The 20,395-nt window shown below is 43.5% G+C and overlaps 1 protein-coding gene across 1 annotated transcript in view; it reads right to left on the bottom strand.

Annotated features, from left to right (window-relative positions):
- The window catches only part of lonp2 (lon peptidase 2, peroxisomal), a 99,173-nt gene extending 81,230 nt beyond the window's left edge, over positions 1-17,943 (bottom strand). The window contains exons 1-5 of the mRNA XM_080186957.1: positions 17,623-17,943; positions 14,613-14,838; positions 10,560-10,691; positions 9,408-9,530; positions 4,202-4,380 (exon numbers count right to left, since the gene is read on the bottom strand). Of these exons, the coding sequence (XP_080043083.1) occupies positions 4,202-4,380; positions 9,408-9,530; positions 10,560-10,691; positions 14,613-14,838; positions 17,623-17,852 (890 nt within the window). The 5' untranslated portion in view covers positions 17,853-17,943. The remainder of the gene's footprint in view (positions 1-4,201; positions 4,381-9,407; positions 9,531-10,559; positions 10,692-14,612; positions 14,839-17,622) is intronic.
- Positions 17,944-20,395: the final 2,452 nt, after the last annotated feature.

Genomic DNA, 20,395 nt, shown 5'->3' with positions numbered 1-20,395 from the left:
CTTATTAGGATGGTGCACAGAAATACGAATAGTATGGGGAACAAGAATATCTACTGCATGAGAAGAAAGTGTCGATTCGTTGGCAGGTGGATTTTGATTGGCAGGGTGTTGCCATGAAGAATACACTAGGGAACAGTTAATTGCCAAACTTTTGTTCAAATTCAAACTGAAAAAGATACAATGGCTTTATAATGGGCAAATCACATTTGGCGAATTTGCTGGAGTTCTTCGAAGATGTAACAGCAAAGTGGGTAATGCAGATCCTGTAGGTGTAGTATATCTGGACTTCCGGAAGGCATTTGCTGCCACACAAAAGTTTAATTCACAAGTCAGATCACATGGGATAAGGAATAATTGGATAGGTGGCTGGCTGATGGATAGAAGACAGAGTCGGGATAAATGGATTTTTTCCTGGATGGCAAGAACTAACTAGTGGGGTGTCACAGGGTTCGGTCCTTGGGCCCCAGCTATTTACAACCTATATTAAAGACTTGGATACAGGGATAGAAGGCTCTATAGCCAAGTTTGCAGATGACAAAAATAGTCAGAACAGTAAGTTACAATGAGTAAGTAAGAACCTTCCAAATGGATATAGATAGGATAGGAGAGTGGGCCAAAATGTGGCAGGTGAAGTTTAATGTTGATAAGTGAGAAGTCATGCATTTTGGTCAGAAAAACAGGAAGGCAACTTATTATCTAACTGGGGAGAGACCTTGAGGTGTTCCAGTGCAGAGGGATCTGGGGGTCCTTGTTCATGAGTCACAAAAAACTAGCACGCAGGCACAGCAGGTAATAAAGAATGTGAATGGAATGTTGGCATTTATAGCTAAAGGAATAGAATATAAAGGGAAGGAAGTATTGTTGCAGTTATACAAGACACTGGCGAGGCTGCACCTGGAGTATTATGCACAGCTTCAGTCCCCTTATTAGAGGAAAGGTGTAGTGGTATTGAAGGCACTTCAGAAGAGATTCACTAGATTTATTCCAGAGATGAGGGGGTGTGTCGTACGAAGAGGGATTGAACAGTTTAGGCCTATACTTTTTTGGAATTTAGAAGAATAAGGGGAAATCAAATTGAGGTATACAAGACGATAAAACGTATGGATAACGTAGACGTGGAGCGGATGCTTCCCCTTGTAGGGCATTCTAGGATGAGGGGTCATAGTCTTAGGATGAGGGGTAGCAAATTTAAAACAGAGTTGAGGAGAAACTACTTCTCCCAAAGGGTCGTCAATCTGTGAAATTCGCTACCCCCAAAGCGTGGTGAATGCTAGGACAGTCAGTAAATTTAAGGAGTTAGACAGATTTTTAATTGGTAATGGGTTGCAGGGTTATGGGAAGAAGGCAGGAAAATGGGGATGAGGAGCATATCAGCCATGATTGAAAGGCAGAATAGACTCAATAGGCCGAATGGTCTAATTCTGCTCCTGTATCTTACGAATTCTTATGAACTAATGAATGTATGGACATGCTTCTTCTGTTTAGTGGAAAGGCAAATTGTGCGGAGGGTGTGGAGAGTCTACAGAAGGATCTAGATAGGCTGGGCGAATGGGTCAGGAAATGGCAAGTGGAATTTAATGTTGGCAAGTGCGAGGTGGTCCACTTTGGTAGGAATAATGGTAGGAAGGATTATTACTTACATGGAGAAAAACTGCAGCAGGCGACGGTGCAGAGGGACCTCGGGGTCCTTGTGCATGAGTCGCAAAAACCCAGCTTGCAGGTGCAGCAGGTGGTCAGGAAAGTGAATGGGATGCTGGCCTTCATCGCGAGGGGGATTGAATATAAAAGTAGGGAGGTCTTGCTGCGGCTGTATAGGGCATTGGTGAGGCCGCAGCTGGAGTACTGTGTGCAGTTTTGGGCGCCGTAATTACGCAAGGATATTTTGGCCTTGGAGGGAGTGCAGAGGAGGTTTACTAGGCTGATGCCGGAGTTGAGGGGGTTGAGCTATGAGGAGAGGCTGAATAAATTAGGCTTGTACTCGTTAGAGTTTAGAAGAATGAGGGGAGATCTCATTGAGACGTATAAGATGATGAATGGGATGGATAGGATAGAGGTGGAGAGACTCTTCCCGCTCAGAAAGGATAGTAGGACTAGGGGGCACAGCCTCAAGATAAAGGGGGGGCGGTTTAGAACGGAGTTGAGGACGAACTTCTTCAAAGGGTGGTGAATCTCTGGAATTCTCTGCCCGTTGAAGTGGTGGAGGCTACCTCGCTAAATATTTTTAAGACGCGGGTTGATGGGTTTTTGATAAGAGAGGGGATTAAGGGTTATGGGGAGAGGGCGGGAATGTGGAACTGAGCCACGACAGATCAGCCATGATCTTATTGAATGGCGGGGCAGGCTCGAAGGGCTAGTTGGCCTACTCCTGCTCCTATTTCTTATGTTTTTATGTTCTTATGTTTATAAAGGACAGGGCCCAATGGGTGGAAATATGTAGCTTGCAGCGTCGCAAGTTAACCACACTATGAGTTTGATTAACAATCTTAAATTGATTTTCAGTGTAATTCTAGCATAATCAGGTTTGTTTACCAGGTGTTACCCAGCACAGAATTACATCTAATATTAGATACTATGAGCCCTATTTTACCATTTTGATTCAAAGTCTTGGGCAGACTTAAAACTGGGGGGGTGGGGGCGATTTTACCATTTTGATTCTAAGTGTGGAATCTGGGCATGATTCAGATCTGACTTGTAAACTTGTCCTCAGATGCTCCGATGCGCACTTAGCCTGAAAAAAAGTCACGAGTTTGAATCGCGCTGTGGGCAGAGTTTAATGCGCCCAAAACACTGCTGCTCAGTAAATCAAAATTTGAAAAACACTCCCCTGTCACATCGCTCCTGGGCTGCAGAAAGCAGATAAAGCAGCCTGGGAGCGACAGCCCCCACGAACATCGCCCCACCCCCACAACATAACATATCCACCTCCTCCCACTACCCAGACCAATCACAGCCCCCTCCCCCATTCTCCACCCCACCAATCGCTGGCAGAGTGGTAGGGGAACCCCAATTTCCCCTCCACCAATCGCCTGCAGAGTAGCAGCGGACACCCCCCCACCCCTACTCCCACTATCCCCCCACCAGAGAATGATCTGGCCTCCCTCTTCTCCACCCACCCACCCCCCCCCCCCCCCAAATATCAGACATACATCTGGCCCTCTTCCTCTCACCCCCACCAGAGAACGATCTGGCCTCCCTCCTCTGCCCCCCCGCCCCACCTCCCTCCATACAGATACATCCTCCCCACCCCCACCACCAAAGGACAATCGGGCTTCTCTCCTTCCCCCCTCCACCAGAGAATGATCTGGCCCGCCACCCAAGAGAGAATGATCTGGCCTCTGCCCCCCACCACCAGAGAATGATCTGGATTCCCTCCTCCTCATCCTCCCCACTAGAGAATGATCTGGCTCACCTCCCCCCACCTCACCATCACCACCAATCTGAATAAGAGAGCCGCTGGAAGCTCTGAACTTCTCTTCAGAAGCTGGAGCGCCCCAAACAGACCTTTGCAGAACATGTCTGTTTCGCACCGAATCTGGACAGGCAAATGCAATGGTAATGGGGGAAATGCCAGTACGTTTGGGCTTCCAGCTCATTAAGTCAATTTAAATGCATGCAAATGTGCACTTTGGGCACAGTGCCGATCACAGCCATTTTCAGGCCTTGGTAAAGTGGGAATCTGCTCGGAGGTTATTCGCCTCATGCCCAACTTTTAAATGCATTTGCATGCATTTAAATTGACTTAATGGGCTGCGCACCCAACCTTACCAGCACTCACCCCTTGACCACCACATTTGCCCATTGAGAATCGGGGCAAAAATGGCCGTGATTTAGTACTGATGAGGAGTTAGGTTGAAGTTGGATTATCTGCCAAAGTGTTTCAAATCAGAATATTGTTCTGAATCATGTATATTAGTGTAATTAATTTAGCTTTGAGAGAGAGAGAGCAACAGCACCACGGAAAATTGTCAAGACATTTCACTATGACATGATATGCCATGCTGTTACACAAAATTGGAATTTTTTTTGTAACAGCATACGCATTCAGAAGATTAATCCAAAATATTGGGCACCTATCCTAGGGTATAAATCAGAATTGATCAAATGTAGTTCCTTTACGAAAGTTTTTTTAAAAATCACACCAAGCAAATTAAGTATTTTGTTCTTCAACTGTTTATGTTACTAGTCAATAGTTATCGTGTACCTTTTGATTTCCTTAATACAAACTTTCATTGCTTGCTCTGGCATATTTGTATTTTTAATCTTCTTTTCCAACATGACAATATCATCACCATCATCATCATCATCCTCTTCAACAGCATCCAAATGCAATGGTCTTCCAGGAATTTGATTGTTTCTTCGAATAGATCGGATGGCCACAGTCTAGTGGTTGTACAGTACTTCTAGTAAGTGTAACAGAATCTCTAACATCAGGTTTAATAACTTACAATTATACAACGCCTTTAAACATAGGAAATCATCTCAAGGCACATCACAAAAGTATCAATAATATTTAGAGCTCAGAAACATTTTTTAATTTGTATGATTTGAATGGTGTCGTACTCTTTGGTAATTAATCCAATCTAGCAAATTAGCATTTCTTTAGGCAATGTTACCAGATAAACAAACCTTCAGGTGTTTATCCAAAATTTATATGGAATGTGTTAAATAATTAAGCAATAATTAATTAAAAGTTATCTCCTTTGTTTGTTAGACCCAATTCTTGGTGATGTGCAGAGAGATCATTATTACTGTTTGTTTCATAATTTTACTGCAGCAAAGAATGCAAACCCTCTTAATAAAAGCGGAGAATGGTTGTTTTTCACCATAAATAATTAGTTAGATCGAGAGTATTGAAAGTGGTAGCTTGGAGATAGTAAATTAATTAACAATCATCTTGCAAAATTCTGTAGATTCTGAATGTTTCCTGCAGATTGGAAGTTAGTAACATGTCACTCCACTATGTAAGAAGGGAGGGAGAGAAAAATAGGGACCTACAGATCTGTTAGCCTTACATCAGCACTAGGGAAAATGCTTAACTAAGGATGTGATAATTGGACAGTTGGATAATAATGACCTGATTCCAAGTAGCCAGCATGGATTTACGAATAGGAAACCTTTTGGAGCTTTTAACAGAATTGATAAAGGGGTGTCCGTGGATGTAGTATTTCAAAAACCTAAAAATCCAAGTAAAGTCCCCTACAGGAGGTTGGTTAGCAAAAGCACATGGGGCAGTAGGTAATGTACTGGCATGAATTAAAGATTGGATAACATGCAGAAAACAGAGCAAGAATAACTGGATCATTCTTGCATTGGTAGACTATGACATGCTGGGAGCCATACAGACCCCAGCTGTTCACAAATATATACCAGGGATGAAATGTAATATTTCCAAGTTTATGGATGACACAAAGCTAGATGGGAATGTGTGTTGTGAGGAAGATGCAAAATAGCTTCAAGAAGATTTGACAGGCTTAGTGAGTGGGTAAGAGCACAGCAGATGGAATGCAATGGGGAAAAATATGAGGTTATATGGTATGCAGATTATTTCTTAAATGGTAAGAAATTAGAAAGTGTAGATGTTCAAAAGGACCTTGTCTTCGTCAACAAGTCACTGAAAAGTTAACATGCAGGTGCAGCAGACAATTAGAAATGCCACTGGCATGTTGGCCTTTATCACCTGAGGGTTTGAATACAGGGATAGCAAAGTATTGCTTCAGTTGTTTAGAACATTAGTTAGACTACACCTGGTGAACAGTGTGTCATTTTGGTCCCTTTTCCTTAAGGACTATATATTACTACCATTGAGGGAGAGCAACACAAGTTCATCTGGCTTGTTCCTGGGATAGCAGTACTGTCCTATGAAAAGAGATTGGGGAAACTAGGATTATGTTCTTTAGAGCTTGGAAAAGTAAGAGGTGATCACATTGAAACCAGCAAAGTACCTGAAGAGATGAGCAGGGTAGTTGCAGGTAAGGGGTGGGATTCTCCCAAAAAAACTTCTAAGTGTCAAATTCGCATAAAAACTGGAGTAAATCTCAGTTTTCAGCAGAATTTTCAAAATGAATCTCCCACACTTGTGCAGTGCAGGCTGCACTAGCATGAATATTATTAAAGATCCAGGGGCAGGGCCTATTCTCGCCTGACAGGCCAGCAGCATAGTGCTGAGCAGACCACTGCCCATATGGTGATGTGTCAAAGCAGAGATCGGTGCATGCGCAGCTGTCCTGCACTGCTGGCCATTCAATGGTACAGTAAGTCTCACAACACGAGGTTAAAATCCAACAGGTTTATTTGGTAGTACAAGCCACATGCTTTCGGAGCACTGCCTCTTTATCAGGTGAGTGGGAGTTCTGTTCACAAACAGGGCATATATAGATACAAACTCAATTTACAAGATAGTAGTTGGAATGCAAGTCTTTACAGGTAATCAAGTATTAAAGGAACAGATGATGCGAGTGGAGAGAACGTTAAGCACATGTTAAAGAGGTGTGTATAGTCTCCAGCCAGGACAGTTAGTGAGATTTTGCAAGCCCAGACAAGTCATGGGGGTTACAGATAATGTGACATGAACCCAAGATCCTGGTTGAGATCCCGGAGCGGAGAAGTTACGACACCTTCTCCACAGCCTTCAACATGTCATCGATGAAGACGAACATCTCGCCAAGGCCATCCCCACACCCCCACTTCTTGACTTCAAACAATCACACAATCTCAAACAGACCATTGTCCGCAAACTACCCAGCCTTCAGGAGAACAGTGACCATGACACCACACAACCCTGTCACAGGAACCTCTGCAAGATGTGCCGGATCATCGACACGGACGCCATCATCTCATGTGAGAACACTATCTACCAGGTACACAGAAATACCCTTGCAACTCGACCAATATTGTCTACCTGATACACTGCAGGAAAGGATGTCCCAAGGCATGATACACTGAAGAGACCATGCAGACGCTACGACAATGGATGAATGAACATTGCTCGACAGTCACCCGGCAGGAGTGTTTCTCTTCCCATTGGGGAACGGACGTGTTTACCCCAGTCCAACACCAGCATCTTCATATCAGGGGAACACTTCAGCAGTCACAGGCATTCAGCCTCTGATCTTCGGGTAAGTGTTTTCCAAGGCGGCCTTCACTACACAAGACAACGCAGAATCACTGAGCAAAAACTGATCGCCAAGTTCCACACACATAAGGATGGCCTCAACCGGGATCTTGGGTTCATGTCACACTATGTGACCCCCACAACTTGCCTGGCTTGCAAAGTCTCACTAACTGTCCTGGCTTGAGACTATACACATCTTTCTAACCTGTGCTTAACCCTCTTTCCATTCACATTGTCTGTACCGTTAAGACTTGATTACCTGTAAAGACTCACATTCCAACCAATATCTTGTAAACTGGGTTTATATTTACATATGCTCTGTTTGTGAACAGAACTCCCACTCATCTGATGAAGGGGCAGTGTTCTGAAAGCTTGCGGCTTGTGCGATCAAATCACCCCCTGACCCGGATGGCTAGCCCTGATCACTGGACTCCCTCTCTGTCACCAAGTCTGAGTGCATAATGGCAGTGGGAAGCTCCATCCTCTCCAACTGCACCCAGAGGTCCTTGTCCCATTAGGACCCAGTGGTCAGTGCCAAGGGGCACCCTTAGGCATTGTCACTTTGCCCCTTGGGCAGTGCCAGGGGCTCAAGCTGGCACTGCCAAGCTGGCAATGCCCAGGGGGCACCCTCCTCATCCTTCTCCTCTAGAAGGGCCTCAATGGCCCCTCTTCACTCTAGCAGAGTCAGGCTGCCAGCTCCCCGCAAGTGGTGAGCTACTATCAATCCCCTGGAGTGAAACCTGGGGGGTTGGGGGAGGTTGGACAGAGACTCTAGCAGGCCCATTAATCAGATGTGAGTCTTTTATTTGCATAACTTACACAGCTCCGAGCCGATTCCTGGCACAGCTGACGGCACTGGAGACTCGCAGAGGCCATGGTGCCCAGAAGCTGGGAGAATTGCCCCCAAAATGTTTCCCCACTGGCTGGGGAGTCTAGAATCAGGGAACACAATTTTAAAGTAAGTGGGAAGCTACTTAGGACTGAGATAAGAAATTTTTTTACTCAAAGGATTGTGAATCTTTGGACATTTCTACCCTAGAGGGACATAGAAGCTCAGTCGCTGAGTCGGTTTAAAATAGAGACTGACAGATTTCTAAATGCCAATGACAAAGATATGAAAATAGATTTGGGAAAAAGGAACTGAAGCGGATGATCAGTCAAGATCATATTGAATGGCAGAGCAGGCTCAATGAGCTGAATGGCGTACTTCTGCTCCTATATTCTGAAAATGTGGTCTTTGACATCTTATTAAAAAACTGTAATTTTCTTTCTTTGAATATGCAACTTAGATTCATATAGTGCCTTTGATGTAGTGAAACATCCCAGTGCACTTCATAAGAGTGTAATCAGACAGAAACTGACACAGAGCCATAGAAGGCCATCTTCAGCAGATGGCTAAAATCTTGGTCAAAAAGATAGATTTTAAAGAGGATCTTAAAAGTACAAGCTAAAGAGGTTTAGGGAAGAAATTCCAGAGTAGGTAAGGTACTAGAATAGAGGCATTACACAGAGAACAGAGCTTCTGTACAAAGTAAGGATAAGTAATAAATACAGCACAGGAACAGGCCCTTCGGCCTCCGAGTCTGTGCTGATTCCTGGTTTCTATCCCTCTATTCCCTCCCTATTCATGCACCATCCAGATGCCTCTTAAATGTTGCTAACGTGCCTGCTTCCACCACCTCCTCTGGCAGTGCATTCTAGGCACCTACCACTCCCTGCGTGAAAAATTTCCCCCACACATCTCTCTTAAATTTTCCCCTTCTTACCTTAAACCTGTGCCCCCCACCCTTACCAGTGACACTTCTAACCTGGGGAAAAAGCCTCTGACTATCCAGTGTCTTTGCCTCTCATCATTAAGTAGACCTCTATCAGGGTCTCCCCGTCAGCCTCCTTCTTTCCAGTGAAAACAATCCCAATCCACTCAACTTCTCCTCTCAGCCAACTGTTCAAAGAACTTTGAATTTACTTTATAGAATGTGCCAGTATGTAAGTGACTGGCTGACATTCTGTCTTCAACGTTAGTAAAACTGGAGCAGGGAAGAGGCAGGAGTACTGAATGCTCTTGGGGTCCAGGACATCAAGATTCTTGACCATGCTTTAGCCAAGATGAAAACAACTTTTACATCATCAATCAAAATTATATTGTATCTTAATTTTTAAAAAAATTAAGTGCAGCTTGTAATCATATAGTCTCCATCAGCAATTTTTATCATTAAACTGCTGCAAGATTCACACCTGACTATATATCTGATTAAATAGATGAATATACTACGTATATTCAATAAGTCATTCCTACCCTCTTTTCATCATTTGGCTTGGACTTGCGAGTTTTTTGAAGTAATTTTAGCCCTTCTATTTGGCGAACAAGCAATGGTATGGCCTTCTTAAATCTCTCTTCTAAACCAACAGCATCTAGTATCTGTGTGTCAGAGATAAGATGAGAACATTAAGAAAATTAGACATTATTAAACTGTTCTAAAAGTTACATACACAAACCTAAACACTCAGTTTCAGGCAGCAAAGCCACATATAACAATGCAAATTAAAAATTATATCATGTTGCACAAACATAAAAATACTAAACTTACAAACTAAAAGGAGCTGCAAAGTTTCTCATATTTAACTATAATTTGAGACTTAGCAGAGCTGCTCTTAGCTACCAAACATGGACATAGCAACAAAAAAAAAGGAATTTGAATACAATAATAAAATGAATAATTTATGGGCACTGTGATAAAATCAACAATTTCAATACAACAACATGATGAATAGGGGCAGCAGTTGACCATAAAGAATCTTAAGTTGGCCTAGTCATTGGACATAATCGTGGTTGATCTTCTATCTCAACTCCACTTTCCCGATTTCCGTTGATTTTCAGAGAGCAAAAATCTAACTCAGGCTTGAATTTACTTGACAATGGAGCATCCACAATCCTTTAGTGTAGACAATATGAAAAAAATTCACAAACCTTCAAGAGAAGGAATCTCTCCCACCTCAACTCAAAATGACCAACACCTTATCCTGAGACTGTACTTCTGTGTTCCCCACATAGGAGAAACAATCTCTCAGTGTCTACTCTGCCTAGCCCCTCCAAAATCTTATACGTTTCAATGAGATTACTGTGTTGAATTTTTAACTGGTATTCCTTCATAATGGAAAGAGCACAGGATTACGGAAGGGGGAAACAATCCCAATCCACTCAACTTCTCCTCTCAGCCAACTGTTCAAAGAACTTTGAATTTACTTTATAGAATGTGCCAGTATGTAAGGGACTGGCTGACATTCTGTCTTCAACATTAGTAAAACTGGAGCAGGGAAGAGGCAGGAGCACTGAATGCTCTTGGGGTCCAGGACATCAAGAATTTTTAAACCGTTCTACAATGCAGAAATGTACTTAAAGTATTAAGTGTATGTTTGGCATTAAGTTCATTTGTATAAAGAGTCATACCTGCAGCTTTTCATTCATACTTGTGCGGATAATCGATGCCAAGATGTCAGGCAGTGTTTCTTTAGGAAGGCTATCCAACAAATTTCTTAGCTTGGCAACCACTGGTACTGACATATCCAACATCTCCACCAACTGCAAACATTAAGAAAGAAATTACTATATTATGATAACAAATCTGTAGCAAGTGATATTAGTCACTTACTATTTGATCCTGAGAAGCATTGAGAGAGAATGTCAAAGATTTCTTCATTAAATCACACAACCTTATCTCCTTAGAAAACAATGTTTGAGATTCCAAAATTGCTGATGCAGTTTAGATGATTGCACATTGTTAAGAAATTGCAAGGTTAGGCATTCCAAATCCTGATGAAACTTGGAATTCTCAAGCATCAGCAGGCCAGGAGCAGGCAGCAAATGTCCAGTTCAGCAGCATCTTCACATTCATGCCCAGAACAGATGTACATAAAATAAAAAGAATGGTTTCAAAATCAAGTTCTGCTTACTGGGCATGGAGCTCCACGAGTGCCATAAAGGATAGGGCCTGGGATAAGGTGCTCCAGAGGCATGGATAAGGGACGGAAATAGATTCCATTTGGGAGATACAGTCTCCATTTAAAGAAAAGGCTACAGGGAGCAGATGTTAAGTGAAGTGGGCTTGAAAGAAGCCTTGATAGTCAAAGAGGGCTCAAGAGAAGTCCTGAAGGTCAGGAAAGGCAGCTAAAGGTCAACAGGCAGCCAAAGGTCATTGAAGCAAAGGAAACCCTTTGGAGTAGTGGTGTTTTGAAGATCTGAAATTATACTTATACGTTGACGGTGGAGCGTAGTTGAAAATTCAGGCAAGAGCAATCACAGAAGGCAAAATTGAAACCGTGTGAAGTGAGCCATCTGAGTGGGAACAACTTTTGGAAAGAATCCCAAGGCATGATCGTCCAAAGTGAAGACAGAAACCCTTATGAGAAAGACAAAGCTTCAGTAAGATGGGTTGGCTCACATTGTGACAAATGGCTGGATGGGTTATTGAGAAATCCTTGGAATTATGTTTGGTCACACTGGGCATTTATTCTGTAGCGTGATGTGTTCAGTTTGTCTGTTAATTCACATGTACCTCATACTTACCTTGAACGTTAGAGTATCTTTCTGAATCTGTTTAGTAAAGTTGTTCGTTCTAAACCTGTAAAATTTTAGTAAGCATCTTGAATCTCAAACTTTGTCTATTTTAAACAAAACATTATTGGTCCCTAACCAGATCTCCCCTACAACCTGGGGTCAAGCCAGGGGTCATAACATTGTGTTTAGTTGCATGGAAATAAGTTGATTGAGCATTTGGGAAATACTCCTGCTTCTCCTGCCCCTGAGGCAGTGCAATAACTGGGCTCAGACCTTCTCACATTGCCCAGGATTCCTTCCATGTGTTAATAATAAAAAATGTGCAAAAATTGCAGGAATGCAGCCTCCTTAAATGAGCTGACTGACACCCCGTATCCCTGCCACCTCCCAAGAGTGAAGTAGGTGGTCTGGAGTAGGATTAGAGAATTTTTTCCAAACGCCTCAAACTCACCTTTCCTTCAGGAGGTGGCGGGGGGGGGTTAAAATTTCCCTCATTATGTCATGTCATGCAATGCATTGGTTCCAATCATTGTTCAGCGATCTAACAATTTACAACTATCTTAAATCCCCTCAATTGCTTGGAGAAAGCCATGGGAGTACAAACTCTACACTTAGAAAGATTAAAAGAGAGAGAATCTATCACAAAATGTACAGTTCTGCCTTCGAGACAATGGGCTTCATTCATAGCAAATCGATAACTACAAAGAGCTGTACAGTAGCTCTACTTAACATTTCCACTTTTTTGAATAGTTCAAAGATGAAGAAAAAGAATATCACTTTATGGGGCAGCACAATAGCGCATTAGTTAGCACTGCTGCTTCACAGCTTCAGGGACTTGGGTTCAATTCCACTGTCTGTGTGGAGTTTGCACATTCTCCTCATGTCTGTGTGGGTTTCCTCCAGGTGCTCCAGTTTCCTCCCATAGTCCAAAGATGTGTGGGTTAGATTCATTGGCCACGCTAAAATTGCCCCTGAGTGTCCTGAGATGCGTAGGTTAGAGGGATTGGTAGGTAGGGATACAGGGGTAGGGCCAGGGTGGGATTGTGGTAGGTGCAGACTCCATGGGCCAAATGACCCTTTTATGCACTGTAGGGATTCTATGATCAGTAGTAGACTCATGTGATTTCTTCCTTTTAGGATTATATTATGAAACAGACTAAAAACTACTGTTGCTACTGGCAATGTTAATAGATAAATCCACGTATGTGACAAATCTAAGCTGTTACCGTAATCAAATGCTAGCCTGTTCAAATAATCAAGCTGAAGTCTCTTAAAAAAAAGCAAACATCAATATTTTATCTGCTGATATTGTTTCCGATCACCCTTTCTAAAATCAGCACAAAAAAAGCCTCAAATATGTTCAAATTTACTTTCATAGCATCAGCAGGTATATCCAACATGCTAATACTTGCTTGCTAACAAGCTGTCAGCACATGCACCTCAATAAAAAAAATATTCTGGTCATCTTTCACTCTTCCCCATCTCTAAAGCTTATTTGATACAGAAAAAGTGGACAAGGTGTATTAGTATTAGTGATGAGTGGAAGTGGCGTAGGTTTGAATTTGTTCCCTGCTCTCATAAAAATCCTTTTTATTCCTAGTATTATCATAGAGAGATTGGTTAGCAGAATATTGTGAGCTTTTATTTTTCCCCAATACCAAAAAAGCCTTAGGTAGTTCTTGTAAACTTTCAGCATCTCCTCCACCTGCTTTCCAGAATAAGAGCTACAAAACTTGAAGCTTCACATCAGATTAGTTACACCTCCAAAGTCAATTTCTCCAAATTACCCTTGCCGGTCTCTCATCTTTCTATTTTCATTAAATAAAATTTGTCCGAAGGTCAATTACAAGGGAAGATGCATCAATTCAGATGAGCCCCCATTCAGCTCTGAGCTGGATGTAAAGGTCCTGTAGAATTATGTTGAAGAAGTGCAGAGGAGTTATCCCAGTGTCCTGGCCAATATTTATCCCTGAAACATCATTACAAGACAGGTGTTTCTGGTTATTATCACAAAGCTATTTGTGAAACTTGCTGAGTGCAAATTACCTCATTTGACATTCAAAACTTCTTGTGCAGCTAAGGTTTACTGTGATGATTACAGTGTGCATTCCGTTAAGTTGTGACACTATAGACAAGCCTCTTGTTACTGATATGGACTTACAAAAAACAATTGTAAATCAAAACATCACAAGTTGGAACTGATTTTCTGATAGGAACAATATTATAAATGGGGGATTGGTTCCTGATCCAAGGGATGATGCCCTATTTTCACTGAATAGTAAATGGTGAATCAACTCGGTTCAGATAGCTGCTCCCTTTCCATCAATTAGTCGCTATGACACCATGAACAAAAGGTCTAGAATCACCCATTATTTTGTGATTTTAGAAATCTGGTTCATTCTCCAAGGTTTCTCAAATGCACTGTGCATTTATCAGTGAAATGTCATGATGAAGTTTGTGGTAAAATGATTGGCTTGCATATTTTCTTGCTCCTGTATATTCATCAGGGAAATGAATCACTGAATCATTAGATAACCTATCCAGTAATTACTCAAAGGACTCAAATGGTTTGTAAAACATGCATTCAACCCACTAAGTTAGTTAGTTTCAAACTTGTGTTTTTGTCACGTTTAGCATTGTGAGATCATGCTTCAGTAAAATAGCCTTAGTTCCCATGATATAATAGTGCTTACACTTTTATATCTCAGAAGCAAGTTGCCTTTCCTGAGATTGTGGGAGGAGGAATAGAAAGGAACAGATATAATGCAAACAGCAATTGTTCACTGGTGTGGTATCAATGTGGAAACTGGCCTGGTAAAGTCAAAACAGGGAACCATTTTACAAATAAATGTTCATCGTAACTCAAATGGCATAAAGCCGAGGACTGCCTGTTTAAGAACACTGTTACAAAATTACATGAATAAATGCAAAACATCTGAAACAGACCTGTATTGCATATTTGTAGAATTCTTGCGAAAGGTCACTTAGCTCTCCAATACCATCTGTGTATTGCTCCAGCCGATCAAGTTGCTCTACCTCAGCTACTGGATACGGCTTTTCCTTCAGCACCTCAACTATTTGAAACCGACAAAGGCCTGTGATCAACAGAGTATAGTGTGGCTTTGGCCAATTACTACCCACTACCTGTACGGCAATGCCAGCTGTGCCAATTCTACAGTGAAGAAGAAAAGAAACAACCATTCAGGAAAATGAAAAGAAAGGTAAAGTACAAATTTAGCTGTTGTATATTTAAGAAACAGTATCACGTGAATGATATGTAATTATTAATAGCAGCAATACAAGGATTAAACAAAGAAAAATATGCCTGTATAGATGGATAAAGTCTATGCTTATAGCTTGATCATACACAATAAGAACTACATAAAGCAAAATGATAATTCGGAAATCTGGATCCATCCTGGTATTATTCCCTTCAAAACTGCTGCATTGACTTTTGGATTTTAACAGACATTTAATGTCCTCCTAAAAAAGAATGACTGGAAACAAAGGGAGGTTTAAATGATCTCTATTTGTCTTGTTAAACATTAGAAATAAGATATAGATTTAAGTGGGTTAATTAATGCATTATTTTTGCATGCATAGGAGGTTTTGGTTACAGTTCAAACTGTTTCTGTTGTGCTGGGAAAGTTTACAATGTGTAAATTAAATAAGAGATAGAGGAAAGAATGAGATGTTGTTTTGCAACCAAGGGCCATTTTTAGGAAGAAGACCTTTTGAATTTAAATGTTTAACTGGATCCAGGCAGTTGGAGGTAGGAAACCAGAGAATGAACAGCTGTCAGCTCTGCTGGCCTCTTTTAAAGTCAAACCAAATAAACAAACTCAAGTTAAATCAGGACAAAGTAAAAGGGGCAGCTCTCCAAAAGGAAGGGAAACAGCCTGAACAAAATCAAAGTACAAAGGAAACTTGAAAACATCACATTAAAATGTGATTATTAGGGTTGATAATGCACCCCAGCCCCTGCGGTTCCCAACGGGCGCGGAGGGCATGAACTGCACTTGCGGACACCGAATGCTCTTTCTCCAGGACACCGGCCGTGAACATAGCCGCGGTAGAGTGGCAGACAGTTAGGATGGACGGCCCCTTCAACCGCCTGCTGCCTGGACCTGTAAATGGCGTGCTTCACCAGGCCCAGGAGCAGGTTCACAAGGAGGTCGCCATCCCCACCCTCCCCTCTCTGCACCAGATGTCTGTAGATCAGCAGCGTGGGACTGAAGTGCAAACAAAACATTAATAAAAAGGTTCTTCAGGAAAACAAGAGAGTGCAACCTAAGACACGAAACATCGACATGGTCCACGGACTCCACAAGGCCACAGAAGAGGCCAGCTTCAGAGCCCGTGGACCAGTGAATCCTATGGTTGTGCAGAACTGCTGCATACTTCACCCTCCACCCCACGTCCCCAATGTAATTAGGGGAGATCCCTCCATAAACGGACCTCCACTGGGCACCTCCACCGCCCATCAGCCAAGGTGTATCCGAGCAACAGGCGAGGATGCGGTAGTGGAAGGTGTGCAGCAGCAGCCCGTACAGGAAACGACCCCCCGTGCTGGAAAAAGGCATGGAGGACCTTTCCATGAGGCAGCTCATGCTGTGGGGCACCTGACCCAAGGAGGTGGTCAGCTCTGCTGAAGGCAGGAAAGCAATACGATAGAGTAATGTGCATGAAAGCAAGTCTGACAACACCAGGTTTAAATCCAACCGATTTATTTGATAGTAAACTCACAAGCTTTCAGGGTTTCTCCCTTCGTCAGGTGAATGGAGAGTTCTGGCCTCAGACAGACCATATAACAGCACAGACAGTTTACAGATTACTGATTAGAATACGAGTCTTTACAACTAACCTGCTATTCAAGTCTTAAAGATGTCGACGATGTGAGCGGAAAGAGCCTTAAGCACAGGTTAAAGAGATGTGTATTGTCTCCAGACAGTACAGTAAGTGAGGTTTTGCAAACCCAGGCAAGTCATGGGGGTTACAGATAGTGCGACATGAACCCAAGATCCCTGTTGAGACCATCCTCATGTGTGCGGAACTTGGCTATCAGTCTCTGCTCAGCGACTCTGCGCTGTCGTGTGTCGTGAAGGCGAACACTTCAGCGGTCACGGGCGTTCGGCCTCTGACCTTCAGGTAAGCGTTCTCCAAGGCAGCCTTCACAACACACGACAGCACAGAGTCGCTGAGCACAGACTGATAGCCAAGTTCCGCACACGAGGATGGTCTCAACAGGGATCTTGGGTTCACGTCGCACTATCTGTAACCCCCATGACTTGTCTGGGTTTGCAAAACCTCACTTACTGTACTGTCTGGAGACAATACACATCTCTTTAACCTGTGCTTAATGCTCTTTCCACTCACATCGTCGGCATCTTTAAGACTTGAATGGCAGGTTAGTTGTAAAGACTCGTATTCTAATCAGTAATCTGCAAATTGTCTGTGCTTTTATATGCTCTGTCTGAGGCCAGAGCTCTCCATTCACCTGACAAAGGAAGAAACCCCGAAAGCCTGTGAGTTTACTATCAAATAAATCGGCTGGATTTAAACCTGGTGTTGTCAGACTTCTTACTGTGTTTACCCCAGTCCAACACCGGCATCTCCACATCATGAAAGCAAGGCCAGAGAAGCTAAAGGGAAGTTAGTTCTAAAAACTAGAGGCTTGAACTTAAAAGAACAAAGGAATTTAAAGGAAGTTTGAACTTAAAGGAACAAAAATAATAAAACTGCCTTTGGAACAGGGTACGGGTCACTGAAGCTAAAGATAGAGGTGGAAGTGCAGACCAGGGTGACTGCCCCTCTCCCAGTGTCCAGTCTGTTGATCACTGATCCTCGCCCAGTGTCCGGTCTGTCGTTTACCACCCCTCACCCAGTGCCCATCCTGATGGTCACCACTCCTGATCCAGTGTCCAGCCTGGTGGTGTCAGGGTGGTGAGAGACACACCTGTGTAGGTGAGGCAGTTCCTCGGACTCGCTGTCGGGGTCCCTGGTGTTGGGGATGACTCCGATGATGGTGCTTTTCACCGAGGTGCCCTTCAGGAGGCGGCTCTTCACCAGCTGGAAGTTTCGAGAAGTTTCCACGCTGATGCGCATGGAGGAGCCGGGCAGTAAAACCCCTTCGTTTGTGAGGAGCAGGGGGAGGCGGCTGGGGATCTGGATGGCAGTTGACGCCATTGCGCGAGTCGGTCCGGCCCCAGTCGGTCCGCCAACACAAGCGACACTCCAACCACAACAGTTCCCCACGGCGGTCACAACACTGCGCACTGACGGCAACGTACCGGCAACGGCGCCTGCACTGTGTGAGACAGCGGCGCCTGCGCTGTGTAAGGCTCATGTCTCAGCTTGCTCAATCCATGGGAGTGAATCTAATCAGTTGACGCAACCAGACTCTGCCAGCTTCAATGATATAGTGTACCATGGCCTTCAAGTATAATTTTACTAAATATTGGATTGGTCAGTGGCATTTAACACTCTTGACAATTAAAGGAAAGAACTTAAAGGCAAAACACTGCAAATGCTGGAATCTGAAACAAAAACCCATGATGGCACGGTGGTCAGCACTGCTACCTCACAGTGCCAGGGACCCAGGTTCACATTCCTGGATTGGGTCACTGTCTATGCAGATTCTGCACGTTCTCTCATGTCTGCATGGATTTCCTCCAGGTGTTCCAGTTCTTTTCTCCACAGTCTGAAAGACGTGTTGGTTGGCTGCATTGGATGGCACCATGCTAAATTCTCCCTCTGTACCTTAACAGGTCCTGGAGTATGGCGACTAGGGGATTGTCACAGTATCTTCATTGCAGTATTATTGTAAGCCTACTTGTGACACTCATAAATAAACTAATAACAGAAAATGCTGGAAAATCTCAGCAGATCTGACACCATCTGTGGAGGGAGAATAGAGCTAACATTTTCTGAATCGTTTTGAGCCTGGATGATCCTTCATCTGACAAGGATTGCCTTATCTGTGTTTGAGTTCTTGATGATCCCTTTGGTGATTTTCATTGTCTGTGAATAGCGCAGAGATGATGTACACGGGTTGATGGGTTTTTGATAAGAGAGGGGATTAAGGGTTATGGGGAGAGGGCGGGAATGTGGAACTGAGCCACGACAAATCAGCCATGATCTTATTGAATGGCGGGGCAGGCTCGAAGGGCTAGGTGGCCTACCCCTGCTCCTATTTCTTATGTTCTTATGTTCTTATTATGTTCTTATGAATTTCTCAATCCTTTGTGAATTATTTCCTCGTGAACTGAGAACACATTCATCATTCATCACAACATGTAGAATGTCATAACAACTGAAGTGTGTTTTCTTGCTTTATAATATTTCTCTTGTTATTGAAATCAGCTGGTCTAACTCCCAGCAGTTGGAATAGTAGTCTATAATGATAAGATAACCAGTTCCTGCTATAGCAAAAAATTCCATTCCCAGCTTCATTGATGGTCTGTCTGAGATGCCATGCATCATCAATGTCTTTTTAGCTTGTTTGGTTTGGTATTCATTTTAAGCACTGCATTGTCCAAATGTGGGCTGCGTTCTCCTATCCTGCGTAAATCTCACTGCCGTTGGCCAATTTGCGGAGTTCCTGTGAGAGTTCGTGCCACACTTGCATCTCCCAGGCAAGGATTTCTGGCAGCACCTGCGTGGCGCTGGAAGTTGGCTGGGAAGCAGGGCTAGCCGGCTGGGAACTGAATTATCTGAGCCAGCTAGCATCTTCCACCCCTGCCAGAGTGTTTCACTCTGGAGGGGATTACACTAGCTCCCCACTGACAGGGAACTAGTGGCCTGACCCCACTGGAGTTAAAAGGGGAGTAATCAGAGCTTCCCCAGAGGATTGGGCAGTCAGGGAGTCGTGCCCCCTGGATATGGTCCTTCTTGAGCGGTCTGCTACTACTGGGGGCGCTGGCAATTGGGGTGGGCTGGGTCAGGGGCAGAGGGAGGTTCGGGATTGGTCCTCAAATGAAGGGGGGGGCCGCGATAGGGGCATGGAAGGGGGGGAGTTGGGGGGCAGCAAGGCAAGGATCCCAGGCTGGCCAGCGATTGAGCTGGCCAGGAAACGAGAGGATAACACTTTGCGGCCACTCAGCATGCGCAGAGGCCCACTTGTTTCAGCTTCTCCAGTGTGAATAGGCCTCTGCAGTGCACAGGATGTGGGAGGTTCTAATGTGAACTCCGAGTGAAAATACCAGTTTGAATTACTCCAGTTTACCTGCGAATTCAACTTTTAGAATTATTTTGGGAGAATTCCGGCCATGGTCTTTAATTTCATTGCTCATGTTTGGCCAGTATAGCACTTTTCTTGCCTTTTTCTTACTTGATTAAATTTCTTAATGGCTTGCATGAATGTGCTTTAGCATCTCTCCTCTCACCTACTTAAGGGTGATGACTCTATTTCCTTGTTACAAGTTACCATCTTAGGCTGTTAATACATATCAGTATGCTCAATATTCTCTTGTGACCACAGGTGTGTCCTTGATGCTCTTATTACCATTCTTTCATAACTACTTCTTGAAGCATTAGGAGAGGTGCATCATGTTGGATAGATTGCTTGATTTGAGTCTGAAAGCATGGAAAGTAGTCCAGTCCTCAGAGAAATGTCGTACACCTCAGGAGTGGTCATGCGAGAATGGAATGAAGTGGTCACATGGCAGGAGTGCGGGAGTTATTCCCAGGAGCGTGAACATGGCATAAATATTAAAGTAGCTGTTAAGCCA

This window comes from Carcharhinus amblyrhynchos, chromosome 4 (assembly GCF_965287045.1).
Source record: "Carcharhinus amblyrhynchos chromosome 4, sCarAmb.v2.hapA, whole genome shotgun sequence".
Lineage (NCBI taxonomy): Eukaryota > Metazoa > Chordata > Chondrichthyes > Carcharhiniformes > Carcharhinidae > Carcharhinus > Carcharhinus amblyrhynchos.
The sequence above is the reverse complement of the archived record's forward strand: the minus strand, read 5'-3'. Positions and strand labels throughout refer to the sequence as shown.